General features: G+C 50.3%; 1 protein-coding gene across 1 annotated transcript; it reads right to left on the bottom strand.

Annotated features, from left to right (window-relative positions):
- Positions 1–578: 578 nt before the first annotated feature.
- LOC144729374 (WD repeat domain phosphoinositide-interacting protein 4-like) lies at positions 579–17,773 on the bottom strand. Its single transcript, XM_078609601.1, has 11 exons — positions 17,582–17,773; positions 15,192–15,266; positions 13,906–14,010; positions 13,288–13,393; positions 12,025–12,119; positions 11,141–11,220; positions 10,032–10,175; positions 8,796–8,881; positions 7,583–7,684; positions 7,163–7,296; positions 579–4,572 (listed from the first exon to the last, which is right to left on the bottom strand). Exons 1-11 carry the CDS (start codon positions 17,658–17,660, stop codon positions 4,466–4,468), a joined length of 1,113 nt encoding a protein of 370 aa, XP_078465727.1. The 5' UTR covers positions 17,661–17,773; the 3' UTR covers positions 579–4,465.
- Positions 17,774–19,906: the final 2,133 nt, after the last annotated feature.

Here is a 19,906-nt window from a genome sequence, read left to right as displayed (position 1 = left end):
GGTCAGGAACCGAGGACCCACGGGGGCCGTATCTGCCAACATTACTTAACTTCATACGGTCCACAGCCACTTGGGGCTTACCACTTCCCAACGGCCCGCTAGGAATATTTTACCCCGTGGCTGCATGCGGTCTTGGCTGCTTGAATCATGCACCAGAAGTGAATACTTTTGACTTAGGCAGGGTCTTGTTTCAGATTTTTTTAGCGCGTTCGCTCGCTTGCGTCCATTCGCGCAAAACAAGAGTCTCTAAGTGAGGAAAGTGGGCTGAGATGAGTGGTTGCTCATCACCACAGATTTGAAAAGTTCTCTTCCAGCTGTCGCTTTTAAGAGGTTTTCTGCCACACCTCTTCTATGCCATTGTGCGTTTCTCATTCTTGATTCCGTGCACCCAACCCCAGAGCTGCTAAGTCTCCCACGAGTCTTATTCACATGACCCAGTTTACGAAACCACTGTTTATATCGTCACTGATGGGACATGCAGACTTAAACGTTTAGTTGTCAACCCTCCCAGTCAGCCCGGGTGGCGTTGCTGTGCCTCTTCCTTGGCAGGCTGCCGGCAGAATTGAACAAAGGCTCACTCAAGATACAGCACATTTTTTATTATTTATACAGTCATACACGTAACAGAAATAGATATAATTAATATTTTCAGTGCACTCATTGGAATGTTCCATTTCAAAATTATTACACGCATTAAAAATGTAGTACAATGTTTTGGCACTTGGGTAAATATACAGTAAATTGTGTGCTTATGTTTGTGTGAGTGAAAGCATGCATTTATAGATGTGATTGGGAAAAAAGGTAATTGTATTGACGGGGGTATAAGCACACAACTTAACAGCCATGACCTATCCACTGCTAGATAGCATCCCAAGCCACTATCTCTTGTGGCCATACAGCAATCTCGTGATGGAACTCCATTACCATACAACAAATCGGTACTAAAGTCCTAGCCAAACATATCGGCGTATGATCCTTTTACGGTATCAGATGTCAGCGATGACGAGAGTTTAAAAAAATTGCTACAACACGGTCCTTCGTATTCAGAAATACAAGCCGATGCTCCGAGTACAACAATGAAAGGCCTTTCATCCGTTCCGTTACGAATGGCAAAAACAACCCACTCATGCACCCAACTGTTGATGGCGAAGCTACAATGTGCCTTGATCTGCATAGTGATGTTGTGTGGCCCGATGGCGTGCGATGAGATCGTGGCACGAGGAACACCATCCGGCACTCGACTCGCCCGCAGGGGTGGGACTGACGCTCGCTGTATAAGCCGAGTCACGGGGTGCCCTCCGTGTCCCGAGTCTCCCAACCCCTTTTGCACAATTGTCGTTTTGTTTTCAAATCAAGAACAGCGGCCGCCCAGTGGCTTGGCTGTTAAGTGCATGGGCGGTGTAACTGCTCCTGGGCTGGCAGGCACCAGGCTACAAGGCGGTGGTGGGTGGTAAATTACACGGCTCATGGCAACCATGCTGTATATATGAATATGCATGTGCGGTGTGTATTAAGGTGTAAAAATTATGAACTATTTAAAACCAAACTTTTTTTTTTTTACTAGGTAAGGCCCACAGCTATTTTTCCATAAGTGACCTGGCTCCTAATGATAGCTCAAAGTGGCTTGTGGAAATTTAAAGCAGCCAGTTACTCTAAACGCACGTTGATTCTAAATGTGGAGGGAAAAACCAGAGAAATCCACGCGAGCACAGGGAGAACATGCAAACTCCAAATATACAGGCAGGGTTGGGATCAAACCCACAACCTATATACCAAGTGAGGTAGTTAACATCTCACCACCGTGGTGCTACCCCTGCCGTAATTCCAATTAATCCTGGGGAGATTTATCGGAGATGAATTCACCTTTAATCGGCCTGATCTCATTGCATCTCAGAAGCTTCGCTGGTGGAAGCCGGGTTGGTGGTAGAATGATTTCCGGCATCCGATGACTTGTTGAGATTCAGGGTAAGGATTCGATTACAAGAATACATTTTCATCGCCAGTGAATGTCGCAGCCACCAGAGGCTGTTCGAATCGCCCTAATGCATTATGTACAACGTAAAAATAGGGGAGGGGGGGGGGACATTGTTCTAAAACGTGCAGTTCGATGCATGTATCGTGAGCGTAAGAATCGATATTTTATTCATGCATTGTTACACCTCGAGTGCTGTGCTAACATTTGTGTGTCGTGTCCTGCCAGCAGAGCATTTGCCACTTCACATGGCTCAAAGTGCAAACTCGTCTGGCACAAGCATTCTGTGGCAAGGTCACCACAACTTGGTGGCGAATGGCAACCCTTGTTGTCGGCATGTGATTTCCACCAAAATATAATTTGAGCGAATCTACAACTTAAATACAACCGAGGAATAAGGAATTATTTTTTTAATCTAATGCAAATATATACAAAGAAAACATATCTTAACGATAGTGCACAATCTCATGCTCTCGCATTGTGGGAACCGAGTCTGCTGGTCGGTTTTAAATTATTGCAAGACTGCGGAGGCATTCATTGCGTACTCATATTCTTAGTTTTTTCGGTAAAGTCACGTAGGTAAAAAATGAAATAAAAAAATATAATAAAAATCACGACGTTTCGGAGGCAACACAAGTCTCCATCATCAGGTGGGACCGTCACAGCTAAATTTGCTGCATCAAGTGACGGTCCCACCTGATGACGGAGACTTGTGTTGCCTCCGAAACGTCGTGATTTTTATTATTTTACTTTTTATTAATTTTAATTTTTTACCTACGTGACTTTTTCTGAAAAAACTAAGAGTATGATCCTTGCAGTCACGAAAGCTTCAAATCTAGCATTAATTGCGCTCAATTATTGGGCTGTAACCGGCAATGCCCCTCTTGACGATCCGTTTCCTGCAAGGCCAGTGTCGTAAGCGAGGTGTCATGGGCAGCCAAGCCCCTGCTGAAGGAAGCTGCCCCCTGTGCAGCACAATGTGAACACCAGCACCAACCTAACAGGGGAGGTGGGCGATGTTGCTATTGGCTATTCCCATTCCATAAATTGAGTTACGTTTCGTATCCGGACAGTGACGCCGCCAGCCACAGATGGCCAAAGATTGTTTTCAAATGACGTCGCGGGATATTTAACGTCCACTTGGAAGCAAACGGGGACAGCACCTCGTGTTTTTGGCTCGGGCACTCGCAGTATTTAACCAGGGTGGCTGCCAGGCTCAAACATCGACCAGTTACAAACATGCTACCACTCCATTAAATATGCATTTGCGTAGCGTTCGTAACCTATATCTAAATTACACACCTCAAAAGTAGTTGCTAATTCGTATCGACATTACATAACTCCAGTAGCTTGTCTTTACCCATGGTGATGAGAACACCCGTCGCTACGAACATCGACAAAACGCACCAGCCCTGACTTAAGCCTGCCTAGATCAGCAGACGAACCAGAACAACCATCTCCTTGGCATTGCAAGTGTAATGTTTTTTTTGTTTTTATAAAATACATCCACATATTTCAGCAGAAATCAATGTCCCGACTGCTGGAAACGATCCATCTTGAAATAATGCATAATTGAGTGCTTCTAATTTCCTACTACTCGTGATTAAAAAAATTGAGCCAACGTTTGTCCGAGTTGAATAAAATTGTCCCATTCTTCGCCCGAGGCCCCCCCCACCCAGGCCACACGTTATAATCGGGGCTCGATTCTCACTGCTTTCTGGAACGCTGCTAGGCCGGGCTTGGGAGTTAAAGGGTTTATCGCCATAACAGCACTACCACTAGAGCAGCATATGCCTAACTATTATAAACGTATACATTTGTACCCGATATTCACGTAACTTCTGCATAGGCTGGATGTGCCATGTCAAAATAAGTATTGGAACTGTTGCTGCTGGAATTAAGCGCTGGTTACAATATTTTATTTTTAATGTAATTTAATCAACCACAGGAGAGTCCACTTATTTTGCAAATTCACCTACAAGTAAGGCGAGAGCATTTGTTTATCTTTAACAATTCAATTACATTCCAAAACTTAGACTTGCGGAACATCTAAATGCAACTTGCAATCTCAAGACGTTGAGAAATGCAGACAACTTTAAAATTCTGGCCGTGAGAACTGGCAAACAGCTGCCCCACTCTTGTAAATTAAGTCACAGCCTCGTCATCACACTGCAGTAGGTCATTCCTTGCAGCAATTTTACTTGGAGGCTCCAAACGAGGTTCTACCCGTCCATGCAAACCAACCCCCACCCCGGGCATGCCGGCAACATAAGCAGTACGCAGCCGCCTAACGAAAGGCTTCCGTTTACAAACCGCTTGCTCGGATTTCTTAGAAAAATTCATTTCGCCGTGTGCAGTGCTTGAATTCCGTCGTCGTTTCTCCCCAGCAAGTTCAGCCTGTGAAGGCGTTTCAAAGGCTCGGTTCAGGGAAGCCAGGCGGGTGGGTGGGTGGGCAGGCGGGCGGGCGGGCAGGGGGAGCGGCAACGTCAGAAGTTAGAAATCATCATTCTCCAGGTCCAGGTAGACATCAAAGGCTTCCCTCTTGCAGCTGCCCTCGAGCGTGAAGACGTATTTGTGAAATGTCCCGTCCAGGCACACAGCTGCACAGCGCAAGACGTACAGATTACTCCTTCCCGTTTTAAACAACATTATTATTGATGCTCTCCCAAACTACTACGGTCGAAATCTTTAAACATTAATGAAACTTGACTATAGAGTTGCATCACTATCAGAGACTCGCCCTAGAGAGAAAACCGGCTAGAGCAATCAAAAGCGTTGCCCGCACACTTCCCCGGCAGAGCCGTGCACCTGGTGCAAGAGCTACCGTGACTTAATTCCAAATACTACCGAGGATAAATGTCTGTTGGGCCAGGTCGCTGGCAAAAACTCCCTCCATCTTCACCTAGCCGCATCCCGCTCCCCGCTCGGGTTCACGTGCTGCGACTCGGATAGAGGGAGCCAAGGTGGCTTTCCCATGGCACCCTCAGCGGTGTTTTTTAGATGGCACATCACTTCATGCAGTTCAGCATTCCAGCCACGGAGGTTTATTTATCGAGTTCCAAAATCTGTAACGGGTAGTTGGTGGCGGAAAAAATATTTTACCGGTCCAGTTAAACTATAATAGTCCCTTAACCACATCATGCAATGTGGTAGTTTAACCGATGTAATTTGTTTCCGCCCGAGGACGACCGCTTGTGTTGTGATCGAAACGTCGTGATTTATTTTGTTTTATACCTACGTGACTTTACCGAAAGAACCAAAGAGTATGGATTCCTGCAGTCACGAAAGCTTCAAATCAAGATTCAACGTAAATGGACCAAACGTGATTTCATCATCGGTCAAAACAAATCCAGCTAAGGAAAGAACGGGGTTGGGAGTGGTGGCACAGTGATTAGCGCGCGGCTATGAACCCGCACAACCTGAACGTTGAGAGTCGCCCCCTCGTACGCGCGGTGGGATTTCTCCAGTTTCCTGCTACACTGCAAATGCTCGTGAGACTGACCAAACCTCCTACTGCAGGAGCCTGCTGAGAAAATAAACAGTCTTGAGACTACTCAAGCGAGGCTCTCATGGGTAATTAATTAGTTGTATTGTCATGTAATTTAGAGTAAATTTTATTCAACTTTAGTCAGAAAGGATACAACTGCTCCGACGATGCAATTCACTTGGGCTACCATGGCCAACCAAAATCACTTAATTATTTAGCACGGTCTTAGAAGTATTTGTTTCACATCAAATATTAATGTGACATTTCAGAAATGACATGTTTTATTCATCCGCTCCTCGGGGGGACAAAGCCACGGTCACTGGGTTAACCGTCCAGTGTCGTGTGCACGAACATTGCTACCATGCCCTTCGCCTTATCAACTCGGACCACCGCCCCCCCATCGCCCTACCCAGTGCCAGATTAAGCTAGTGCGGGGCCTGTAGCATATGTTATAAAGGGGCCCTAAATTAAAAAAAAAACACGTAAATATTAAAAAACATTTTTTACTTGCATAGTAAAGTAATTGTATTTTTTCATTTGCTATACAGCCAGATAATACGACAAATCGCTAACCTTAAACACCCAGTCGTTCATAAAAGTTTTGAAAGCATTTAGTGTGGGGCCCGTAGCATATGCTACTCGGATAATCCGGCACTGGTCCGACCCCTCTGGGGCCTCCCACACCGGAGCCTGCCGAGTCCCTTTTGTACATATCCCCCTCTGCACGAGTCCCTCGAGTTGAATCGCGAGCCCGAACCGTGACGATTAATAAAATCGCCGACAAATGGGCGAATCGCTCTATGCATCATGCTGGAGTCATGGTCGTGACTTTAAAAGTATTGTTGTCGGATTCGGGAAGTTGCAAACTTTAGTTGATGGACAGTTTGAGACAAACGGCAGTTCTGCAAATAAAATCCAAGACCGAACAGCTGTAAATAGGGCTAATGAGGTGTGCACTTTGCACACGAGTGATCACCTAGTTTATAAGAGTCGTGCGTTTAGTAATGTCCTGACACAGCCTCGTTTGGTTTCTGCAAGGCAACTTTAAGGTGAAACCTGTTGCTATTGTTCCGGATAATTGTGAAAAGCCAGATTGACGATGACATTTTTTATGTAATTGGTAACGTCAACATCTTAGTAACAACATTTCTAAGTGACGTCAGAGCTGCACAAAGCAGTCTGGGTATTTCCGAGGCGGTGTCAAACATGCGTCACATGCAGCATGGACACCGTTGCATAACGAAAGCTCTCGGGGGGAGGGGGTGGGAATGAAAGCGTGAGGTCAGCATGCATTTGTAGGAGGTTTGCTCTAATGATTTAGCATTCCGGGTCTCGTTTACGTAGAGTTTGACTCGCGCAAAAGAAGGGGTAAAAAATTTGTACGCGAGTCGGTAAAGGGTTTATGATGCCAAAGCAAGATATCCTGCAATGGCTGTGCACTTGTTACCCGAATGGCCTTACAACAAATTATATTCAATTGTCTTCACAAATAAAATTGCAGCTTATTCGTAAAAACCTCTCTCGGGGTAGATATGAACGCCTATTTGCCTTTTGGGATTGCGTCCACCTTTACTGTGCACCCCGTGCCCATGGGCTGGCTTACCGGTCACCGAGTCTGCTCATCGGCCACCGGGTCAGATTATTGACGACCAAGTCAACGTACCTATCACCGAATTAGCTTTCCGATGACCGAGTCCGCTTACCGATGATGGAGTTGCCCTTGCCGAAAGCGCAGGCGCACGCCGTCTCGGCAGGCACGGTGAAGCTCGCGAGGCTCCACTGCGACTCGGCGTACTCTCCCAGCGCCGGGCTCACCTTGCGGCCCACGCGTGCTAGCCTGCGGCACACGGCAAGACCAGGGGTGGACCGGCGGGGTGGGGGGAGCGGGAGAGGTTAGTCGGTTAGTAATATTTAAGAAACTCGCCCCCGTTGCTTCGACCGCCGCGCCGGGAGACGGAATCGAAGCGGTGATTTCTGGATCCGCAGATCCAGAGGCCTTTCCTCACATCGTGGTGACCTCGGACAAAGTCTCTGCGAGAGACGCTGAAGATGGCCAACGCCGCCGGAAAGAGTCTGTGACGGGGCACCAACCCCAACTCCAAGTTCGAAGGAGAGTCACTCACGCGGAGCGACGGTTCAGTTTGGTCTGCTTCAGCGCGAAGATGTGCACCGTGCCCTTGTCGCTGGACGCGCAGAGGAACGACGCATCCTGGCTGAAGTTGATGCTGCAAAAGAAGCCACGGATCAGACAGAATTCTCATTTCAAACCCCACCAGCAAGCTTCCTCATTCGGTTTACGTAAAACAACAACAAAACTCGACACATTCATCAATAACACTGTGGGGCCTTGACGAGTTTACAAAAGGTGACTGTTTGGCGCATAGGCCCTTCTTCCCAGCGCATAGAGAGGTCTACTACAGCAGAGATGTTGGGAGATTCAACAGGACATATCTCTGCTTTATCAACCCGGTCAATGCCTATGATACCATGAATATACCAGCGATCTATTCTGCATGCTTTTGGAGTCCCTCACCCTCTGCTCACATTCATTAAGGACCTTCATGATGATGGGCAGGCCCCGGTAAACCTGCGACGACAGGAGTCGGAGCCATTACCTGTACACCGTGGGGTGTGACAGGGATGTCCTCCGGCTCCGGCATTATCTTACGTCTTGTTTACCTATGCGTAGAATAATTTCCATCTTTGCAAGTATCATCAGTGAGCTCCTCCGACAAGTGAGGCTGCATTGGTCAGGTCATGTAGCCCACATGCCCAAGCAGCTTCTGCTTGGCCAGATAGAGGGTGCTAAACGGGCATGGCATAGGCTACAAAAGAGATCGGCTGATGTGGTACAGGAGGATGTGAAGCCGAATGGACTTGCAGATGACTGGTACCAGCGGTGTCAAGATCGGCCTCTGTGGAGGAATCTCGTGAAGGACGCTGCTGGGCAGTTGGAGGCAGTCGCCCTCTAACAACAAAGAGCAGAGGGAGCGACGTTCACAACAACGAGCGGGGCCCTGGGCGAATAAAGTGTAGCGAGGTGGCACAGTGGGGAGCACAGCTGGTGCACCCTGCCTTCAACTCTTCACATGGCGATTTAAAGCTTTCGTGACTGCAGGGATTCATCTTCTTGGTTCTTTCGGTAAAGTCATTCTATGTGACTTTACCGAAAGAACCAAGATCTTCACATGGCCTCAAAGTGCACCTAGCCAGGCACAAGCACCGTGGTGACGTCGCCAGAACTTACGGGCGAATTGCGCCCGTTTTTGTCGAGTGTACGTGCACACGTGTAGGCGTGCACGACGGTAAACGCGCGCGAAGCCGTCAGCCACTTGCCAGTAGAGTTGAGCCGAGTCGGCGCCTCTCCTGAGCTCCATGGTTCTGTCGCCGTTTGTCGTGTCGTAGATACGGATCAGCGTTCCCTGCCAGAGTATCGCACACATCTCTACATGAAAATCAGCTCGAGCCTCCCGTACATCACGTGACTTCTGCGTGGGCACCCCCACTCCGAATCCCTCCCCTCTCCCCGCCTCCCGCTGTGAAAACAGACGCCGCTCCTCCGTGCAGCTCACTTCTTCTCGCTCCTTCCTTCTATCTTCTCCCTCTCTTCCCACACCTCTCATCATCATCACCCTTTCTTCCCCAACATCTTGGACAGTTCTTATTGAAAACGAATTTCTTTAGAAACTGCTTTGTGTGTTTAGTTTGTCTCTTTCACACCGTACATAGCATGGTTGGCTATGTACGGTGTGAAAGAAGTTCAGCATACATACACGATGACGATGATTGTGATAATCATTATGATGGTGATGATAGTGATTAGCATGTAACAGTGGTTGTGGTGGTGGGAGGGAGTGGTGGCGCAGTAGTTAGCACACTGAACATGAATGCCAGCCATGGCTAACATCAGTGGCAAGCAATATCCAACCAGACTGGGCATTCCCTTCACCGTCCTGCTCTGACCAGTGTGGTGAAGTATGGTGATACAACCCCTACGACCAACATGAATTGATAAAGGGCTGTACAGTGCTTGTAGTAAATGGTAAAGGCACAGCCCTGCAATTGCTTGGTTACACCACTGCTGACAGAAGAAGTGCCTGCACTTGAAATCCTGTGGAGGATATTTTTGGCCAACTTTTCAACATTGGTCACATGTCCTGGAAGAGGTGGGAGTAACCCACATTTTACCCCACCGGACACAACCTGCCAATCAACAGAGGCCTACCCATTTATACTGCTGGATGGACAGAGGTGGTTGAAGATGCGGGGGGGGACGGGGGTAGATTTAAGAAACTCGCTCCAATGTTTCAACTGCCACGCCGGGAGATGGAATCGAACCGGCAGTGCACTGCTCACCGTTACACCGCGGCAAATCCCACTAGCGCAGAAGCAGTAGCGACATGTGACCATCAACGAGCGGCGAGTATGCACGTTGAGTACCCGGTGATCGGGGGAGCGGTGCGGCATGTATGTCGCACCGCTCCCCCGATCACGTAGCCAACCGTGTTACGGTTGCTGTGCTGTGCGGTGCGGTTGTGCGGTGCGGTTGTGCGGTGCAGTGCGGTGGGGCACCTTGTGAGAGGCGGTGGCCACTCTGCTGGCCGTGGAGTCGAGCGCGATGCACGCCAGGTCACTCTCGTGGGCTTTCACCGTCACACCGCTCTTGTTGGGCCCCAGGCCAGGCCGCTTTGGGGCTCCCTTCAGAGCAGAAATATCCTGGGACATTCAGAACACAGCATTGGTAACTGCACCGAGACCAAGAGCGACCGTATAGCCTTTAACAGAATTTTGGGGGCAAGTGGTGTTAACCGAGTAGCACCCATGAAGGTCGGCATGGCACACGAGGTTGTGGGGTGGTCAGAACCACGCCCAGCCGCTTCTATCTCCCAAGTGGCCATGTTTACACATTGTATCAGCTACTCATTTGAGGCTTAGTTGACCTAGGTGAGGACCAGGATCAGTCCAGATATTCGTTGCTGGTCTTGGCTGCGAGCGGGAATCAAACTCGGGTCACTGAGTTTGCAGTACAGAGCGCTAACAGCTGCACTACCGCTCTCACCGCCAACACACACACGCACACGAGTGCACAATAACACAACGACACAATGGACTGGCACAAACAGACCTCTATTATGGTTCCCCAGGTGCTCTGCTCGTTTCCTCCCACACAACAATGTCCAGGCAGGTTCAGGGGTTTAAAGCCAAGTTTTGTCCCCCAGAGGTTAAACCGGGTTCTGAAGTGCAGCGAGTTCATGGCCTCTGCATGGTCACCAATGACTGGATGTACAACAAACCCATGTTTCACCAAATTTGGCAAAAGTACCAGTTCTTAACGATTCAAAGGTTGTATGTATATCCATTCAAGAACTGATTTTTACTTTCTGTAGTGGCTGCAGGGGTCACGCAAACCTATTACAAACAACATAACTGCACAAATGTAAAAAAAACATCGAGACGCGCACGCAAACTGATACGCGTATTGCGAGCGCGACAATCAATATTAATCGGCGAGTCACCGTTGTTACTCCTCGTGCTTTCGAACTGCTGTTTGTGTTTAGTTTGTTGTCCTTCCCCCGCACCTCCGATTGACACGGTTGCCTATGTATGGTGCGAAAGAAGTTCAACATATATACACACATAGGCGTGCATGTGCGCGTGCGTGTGTGCGTGGCTCGCCGTACCACCATCTGCAGGAAGCCACTCTTGAGCCCGGGGAACACGAGCAGACTCCGCTCGAGTGACGTCGACAGCTCGCACAGGCCTGCGCACACAAAGACAAAGTTCCCCCGCATAGACTTTAACGGAGAGTTGGGGTAAGTGCCATTAGCGAGCACCTATGAAGGCCGGTACGGTACACGAGGAGGTGGGTGATCAACACCACGCCCGGCCGCCTTTGTCTCATTTAATGCCGAGTCGACCCAGGGGAGTCCCTGGACCCAGGTCAAATATTCGCCACTGTTATTGGTCGCGAGTGGGAACTGAACTTGAGTCGACCGGGTTCACACCGCAGTGTGCTAACCGCTACTCCGGCACTCCCTACCGCACACACAGAAGGTGGAGTAAGTATTCATGTAAACAAGAATCAAAACAAAGTAGTGAATTCGTTTACAACACGTATTAATAATTGTAATTTTATTTAAATCCCATTGTCAGTGACCCGCTGGATTTGTAAGCATCCCCATACCATGTCGGTTAAGGGGGAGCTGTTTGACGATACTTTACCGCAATGGTCAGTGCGGATTGGTGAAGGCAATGAACAGATGTGTTAGCATAGTGCAGTACAAGAGAGGAATTTGTTGCACTACCCTGTGCTGCCCACCACGTAGCCCTGTAGCAGCCTCTAGCACCTGCTGCTTTAGTACTTGCTGGCCAAGTACTATCGAGCCTCAATCCTGCTTAGCTTCCGAGATCTGTCGAACAGATCAGGCGCATTCAGGGTGATGGTATTGCGTCCGCGCGTGCGGCCTTCGCGTCAATCCACTCCTGGATGAAGTACACCCCGCGCCGTGCAGGTCTCGGGCGGGGGTGGGGTGGGGTTTCACCATACTTCACCACGTATCCTCACCCAGTGGATTGTCCCTTGTGTCAAATTGTGAGGTTTCCCGGGGATTGTCTGGGAAGGAGAAAACGTGGATCTTTCTCCGGAGCACAACCGATATTCTGCAAATGAAAAAAAAGAATAGATGTGAGTTTTTTCTAACTGTATAGATTTTGGTATTATTATTATTACAAACTTTGATGGTGTACGTATCGATGCGTAGCTTCAGATTTATGGCAACTGCGTGCTGATGATGCTGGTTGTAACTACCAGCGACGTCAAACCAAATCGTTAAATGTGTGTGGATCACTCTCCAGCACCGCCAGTGGTGCTGCTAAATAAGTAATTAGTGAACAAGTTTTTTTTTGATGACTTTATTACGGTAATTGGCTGTCGGGTGCAGGAGGGCTTTTCGAGACAAGTTTTACTTACGCAGCAATCTGACCCAAAAATCCACTTTGAACCTTATTGCTTCTTAACCTCACAATGCTGGCCGATTTAGGCTGCGCTTGGCAGATGACGAACCCTCAACAACGTCGAGTTGACGAACTCGCAGTGTCGGCTCCAATCGCTTAAAAGTCCAAGGGCTGGCGCACTCCACCAGGGTTATCGGTGTGGCAGGTGACCAAGATTCATTGAAGAGTGACGATCCGCTAGGCCTGATCGCTAGCTTCGCGGGACAGGCCCGGGTACTGACAGTAAGCGGACATCGCCTGGCTCATCAAGACGAGCGCACGATGAGAGATACCTCGCGAAACTGCGCGAGTGGTGCACGCCGTCCCGGACGCGTTCGCTACCTCGGCTGCCGCTCCATCACTATTCTCGGTCATCGGTCATCATCATTATTTCTTCAAGCAACGTGTCCTGCCCAAGGTCCCCATTACTTTGAATTCATGAAAAAAATCAACCGGCGACATCCTTTTCGTTGGCAACAGGACCAGCATCTCTTCTCGAGATGTCATTGACAATGTGTTCACCCTCCTCCTCCACCCCCCCCCACTTCCTCCCCCGCTCGCTATTTTCACACGTGAACCTTCCTGTGAAATCCCTCGCTCGGGAATAGCTCGACACCCAAGCGATTACGAGGGGCGAGCAGCTGACAGCGGTTAGCGGCGTGTCGCCAGCACAGACCGCACATCGTGCGACGTCCCGTGTTCTACCCGGGGTGCAACGAATCGCCCCGTCTCACCCCGGCGATGTGATTAATTACCACGATTTTCAAGTCGCAAATTGGTCGGGAGGGTTGGGGAAAGGGTGGGGTGGGGTGGGGTAGGGTGGGGGAGGCCTCACGCGTCGTGGCGCATGCGCACAGCCAGCACGGGCTGCGTGAAGGTGAAGTCCAGGACGAGTTTGTCCTGCTCGGGGGTCCCTCCACGCGCGTCGTCCCAGATCAGCACTGGCGGCACAAAAATCACACGGCCATGGACAAGTTGTGGGTAGCTGTATCGGTGGTGGCAGTGGTGGCCACCATGTTGGTGTCAATGGCATTGATGGTTATGGCAGTGGTTGCTGGCACACGTGTTAAAGCTCGTGTTGTCTTGTCAGTGGTACTTGATGGTGGCAGTCAGTGACGTTCACGATGGCGGCGTGTCAGTGGTGGTGGTGGCGGGGCCCATATTGGTCACGGTGTAGCAGTGGTTGTCTCAACGTTGGTGTCGGTGGCCACGTTGGCAAGCAGTGGCGGTGGTGGTAGCGACAGCAGCCTCTGTGACCACGTTGGTATCGGCGACGGTGATTGTGGTGGCAATGTCCAAATCGGTGTGAGAAATATCGATGGTGGGGGCTGTGGTGATGCCATGTTGGTATTCGCGGTGGTGGTGGTAAAGGCGGTAGGCCATGTTCGTGGTGTTGCTGGTGCTGGAGGCAGCGGTGTGGCCATGTCGGTAGTGGCGGTCGGGGTGTTCGCACCGGAGTTTTCGGCGAAGCGTGGCAGGCTGCCGCCCCCGACGATGGCGATGAGGTTGGAGCGCCGCAGCACCTCGGCGAGCCCCACGCTGCCCACCTGCTCCTGGTCTGCGACGGTGGAGCGACCGCCCGGCAAAGAGGCGCGCAACTCAAACATCGCGGCGCTCATTCTCTGAGCTCGTTCATTAAGGGATGCGAAATTCTTAGATCGTTTTTGTGGGGGCAGTGAAGCGAAGTCCTTTGATGTGCTGTACTTCAACCCTGATGAAGCTTGTAAAGCCGAACGGCGTTCATAAGAAGTCACAAACACCTCGAGAAAGACTCAACGCAGATCCCCGGCTTCGATCTTCCGCGAAGCTCATGGGGCCACAATGCCTAAACTGCGTTATCCGCACGAACCATGGGGGCAGCACTAGACAGCCACTCAAAGCCCTGATTCGCAAATACGAAGGAGGCATCATCACAGCCAGGATGCACCACTCCGCGACTTCTGATGCAATCCTCTTGTCTCAACCACTTCAGTGTAAAATTACAGCTGTGGCACGACATCAACATCAGCCATGCGAAGAAGAAGAAAAACACTTTCTGCTCCCTGCCTTCACTAACCTCGCACTGACCAGCGAGATCAAGTGGGGTCCCCAATAACCCCCACGAGCCGCACGGTGTGAAGGCCACTCATCCAGCAGTGGATTGGCCAAAAAGGCACTGTCCACGTTCATGTGCACTGCTGAGATCCGAGGTTCTAATCCAGGCCAGCCACCTGGTGATTAAACTGGATTCTCAAGTGCAGTGAATCGACCTTTTCAGCCTCGCCACCAATGTTTGCGCACAACACTCCACAATATACAGATTTGCTTCAGAACTTAATTCGGTTAAATTCCAGCTTTGGCGGTGTAAAATGATATCAAACTTATCGACTACGAATTGCTTTTTGTGGCCGACCGCTCGGGTCTGTTTAAAAATGAGGGCCGGTAACGACATCCTGCCTCCGGCGAAGGTTGGAAACCCCTTACAAGCCACGCCCAGCGCGACGCTGCTGATGATGCCGACGCTGCTAATGATTCCACCAAGCCCCGCCCTTCACCTCCAGTTCAGCGGCACACTTGAAAATGGAACGGGTTTGAGACGGGTTTTTTTCCCCGACAACTTTTTTCCAAGTTATTCGATTGGTCGAGCAATCAGACCGTTCATCGGTAGGACATATCGATTCCTCGAGTAATCACATATCCCAGAGATTTGCAAGACAAATCTCATCATTGGCTGGATCTCAAACAACTCTCCCCTCTCACCGATATGTGCTTTCTGTGCCAGTGGATCCACATTGAAGACCTTGACTCCGCTCTCCATTGCGCAGCAGAAGAGACCTGGTCAATAGAAAGACAACAACGACAGTCAGCTGTCAAGCCACAGTGTCCGATTGGGGAAGTTGCCCGGCATTGCAGAAAAAGGGAACCGGCGCTTTCGTGACGATGAGAGCGGAGGTCTTTGCTCGTTTACTCGGTTGACTACGGTACTCGGCGAAGCGTGCTACAGACCCATAACATCATGACACAGCAAGCATCACCACCATTACTGTACCATCATCACAGCCGTCAGCATAATCAGGACAACCAGCAATCATCACAAACGTCAGAATTCCCAACGCCGTCACAATCATGAATTACCATCGTCAACCTCACCACCATACCCACCATCATCGCGTATCCATGCTGTTGTAGTCTGTAGTGTGTGTGAGGATGGGTGAGAGGCATCCTCGACACACACACACACAACACACGCGACACACACCACACACTACACACCAGACACACGCCACACACACACACACAACACACACACCACACACGCGACAAACACACCGCACACACCCCCACACACGCCACACACACCACACACACGCGACACACACACACCACACACCACACACACCACACACGCCACACACGCCACACACACTACACACGCCACACACAAACCACATACACACACACACCACACGCACGACACACGCCACAAACACACACGCTGTGGTTAGCGCACTGCGCTACAAACCCCGTGTCCTGGGCCTCTCCCTTCGGCTTTGCCGCACAGACCCCCCCCCCCAGCGGGGGTCAAAACAACTCCCATGACAGACGCGGGACGGACAGGCCTTCATCCAGCAGTAGATTTGCAGTGCTCTGTATAAACTACTACATGTTAATTACCACTGCACCTAGAGGCTAGGGTCTATGTATGTGCGTTCTGGTACGCGTGTGTATACTACGGTATCGCATTGTGTTTTTTGTTATACTATAAGTGTACTGTATATTATGTGCATGTGAACACGAGGGGTATACACACGTGTACTGTTCACACACACACTCGTGTACTGTGTACACACACTCACTCGTGTACTGTGTACACACACTCACTCGTGTACTGTGTACACACACTCACTCGTGTACTGTACACACACTCACTCGTGTACTGTGTACACACACACACTCGTGTACTGTGTACACACACTCACTCGTGTACTGTGTACACACACTCACTCGTGTACTGTGTACACACACTCACTCGTGTACTGTTCACACACTCACTCGTGTACTGTACACACACTCACTCGTGTACTGTGTACACACACTCACTCGTGTACTGTGTACACACACTCACTCGTGTACTGTTCACACACTCACTCGTGTACTGTACACACACTCACTCGTGTACTGTGTACACACACTCACTCGTGTACTGTACACACACTCACTCGTGTACTGTACACACACTCACTCGTGTACTGTACACACACTCACTCGTGTACTGTGTACACACACTCACTCGTGTACTGTTCACACACTCACTCGTGTACTGTACACACACTCACTCGTGTACTGTACACACACTCACTCGTGTACTGTGTACACACACTCACTCGTGTACTGTTCACACACTCACTCGTGTACTGTTCACACACTCACTCGTGTACTGTACACACACTCACTCGTGTACTGTACACACACTCACTCGTGTACTGTGTACACACACTCACTCGTGTACTGTGTACACACACTCACTCGTGTACTGTTCACACACTCACTCGTGTACTGTACACACACTCACTCGTGTACTGTACACACACTCACTCGTGTACTGTGTACACACACTCACTCGTGTACTGTTCACACACTCACTCGTGTACTGTACACACACTCACTCGTGTACTGTACACACACTCACTCGTGTACTGTACACACACACTCGTGTACTGTGTACACACTCGTGTACTGTGTACACACACGTGTACACTGTACACACACCCACACGTGTACTGTACACACACACGTGTACTGTACACCCACCCACACGTGTACTGTACACACACACGTGTACTGTACACACACACTCGTGTACTGTACACACACACTCGTGTACTGTACACACACACGTGTACCGTACACACACACACGCGTGTACTGTGTACACACACACGTGTACCGTACACACCCACACGTGTACTGTGTACACACACGTACTGTGTACACACACACACACGTGTACTGTACACACCCACACGTGTACTGTACACACACACGTGTACTGTGTACACACACGTGTACTGTACACACACACACACGTGTACTGTACACACACGCACACGTGTACTGTACACACACGCACACGTGTACTGTGTACTCACTGTGATCCTGGTTGAATCTCACGCTGTTCACGCCTCGCTGCTGGAGGGCGGGGGAGCCGCCCCCTCCCCAGAGGAACATCCCCCCCAGATCGCTCTTAACACACAAAGCCACCGTCTCGCACCCCCCCACACCACCACCACCACCACGACTACCTCCTCAATCAACCACTACCCCCCCACCACCACGACTACCTCCTCAATCAACCACTACCCCCCCCCCACCACCACGACTACCTCCTCAATCAACCACTACCCCCCCACCACCACGACTACCTCCTCAATCAACCACTACCCCCCCCCCCACCACCACGACTACCTCCTCAATCAACCACTACCCCCCCCCCCCACCACCACGACTACCTCCTCAATCAACCACTACCCCCCCCCCCACCACCACGACTACCTCCTCAATCAACCACTACCCCCCCCCCCCCACCACCACCTCCTCAAACAACCACTGCTCCTCCCCACCACTCACACCTCCTGGCACAATCAGATACGACACACAGCCTCGGCCACTGCCTCTCACAAACAACCACTGCCCCCCACCGCTACGATCACCGACTGCTCATAGGGCCCCCCCCACCACCACACACTCAGCGACTCACAGCCCCCCACAAGCACTCTCCCCACCACTAACGACAAACTCCCAGTCACTACCCGCAGCCACCCAGCCTGCAGCAGCAATCAACTTACTCAGACACACACAGACACACACACAGAGACACACACACAGACACTGCTACCCCCCCTCCACCTAACACACCCCCCCACCGTGATCTCGCACCACGCCAACTACTCTCACACACAGCCACTGGGCCCCCCTCCCTCCGCTCCACCACCCCACAATCTACCACTACACATACACCACAACCACCACCACCACCAACCACCACCACCAACCACGACTTCTCCCCACTTGGCGTGCAGCTCAACCAAGGAAGTGGCTGTCCCGACTTCACACGCCCCACGCGTGACGCGCCCACGTGTGCAGCGTGGTGGTGGGGGTGGTGGGGGGTGGTGGGGGGTGGTGGGGGTGGTGGGGTGGTGGTGGTGGGGGTGGTGGGGTGGTGGGGGGTGGTGGGGGGTGGTGGGGGGGGTGGTGGGGGTGGTGGGGGGGTGGTGGGGGTGGTTGGGGGTGGTGGGAGGGTAGGGGTGGTGGTGGGGGTGGTGGGGGGTGGTGGGGGTGGTGGTGGGGGTGGTGGGGGGTGGTGGGGGTGGTGGTGGGGGTGGTGGGGGTGGTGGTGAGGGGGGTGGGGGTGGGTACCGTATTCTACCGAGTAGAGAGGGCACCGCGATAGGCAAATACCAGGAGGGTTCCCCCAGGGCAAGTTTTAGCAAATAGCCAAGGGGCCGTCCATAAATGACGTCACGCACATAGGGGGGTGGAGGGGGGTCAGACATTCGTGACGAGGGGGGGAGGGAGGTTTGGGAAATGTGAGGTCACATCAAAATGCGCAACTTTAAATAAATATTAAATGAATATAATTGTTATAACACTAATTTTGATTAATTTACATTACTAACTATTTGATTATTTAAATTTACTAAGGTCACCTTTTATTAATGCCATGAAGGAGCATTTTGCTTCTCCATGGGAGGATGGAGTACCATACATTTTGTAAAAATTTTGAATGATTGCGATTGAACGTTTTGATTCTAATGATTCTACCGGGGCTTTCATTCTGTGAAATAAATGTGTTTGTTATAATTGTACTCTCCATTTTGCTTCGTTCTACTACAAAGTTTCAAGTATTTTTGATAGTTATAATTACTTTAAATATTTTATAATTATAAGAGAATTTCAATATAATATTCTGAACATCTGCAGTTTTAGTTAGACGTTGAATATTTTCAAGTGAATGTTATGCTTAATTTCAGCTTTCCAACGCCCCCTTTTTAATACGTGTTTTCTCCTACAACATCAGAGTGCAGCGCCACATTAAGTACGCACTACAATGACAATAGTTTAAAGCGATTTGAAGCATGTTTTATTTTCAAAATGGAAATATGTTTTTTGGAGCGGGGGGGGGGGCAGAGCTTTGTGACGTCATATTTGAGGGGGGGGTCTGACTTTTTGTGACGCCGTGTGACGAGGGGGGAGGGGTCAAAAATCGGCCAAAATCGCGTGACGTCATTTATGGACGGCCCCCAAGGCATCGTCCCCATCGATGCACTCCGACGGCACCGCGTGTGTCCAACAGCAATTCGCCGTTATTCAGCGCGCGATTAAATAACAGCGACTTTGACATTCGTCATCGGCGAGTGACGTGGTCGTAGAATACCCAGTAAACGTGCCAACGTTGGGTCAACGTTGGATTAACG

This window comes from Lampetra planeri, chromosome 32, assembly GCF_965212315.1.
Source record: "Lampetra planeri chromosome 32, kcLamPlan1.2.h2, whole genome shotgun sequence".
Taxonomy (NCBI): Eukaryota; Metazoa; Chordata; class Hyperoartia; order Petromyzontiformes; family Petromyzontidae; genus Lampetra; species Lampetra planeri.
This window is presented reverse-complemented; position numbering and strand designations above follow the sequence as displayed.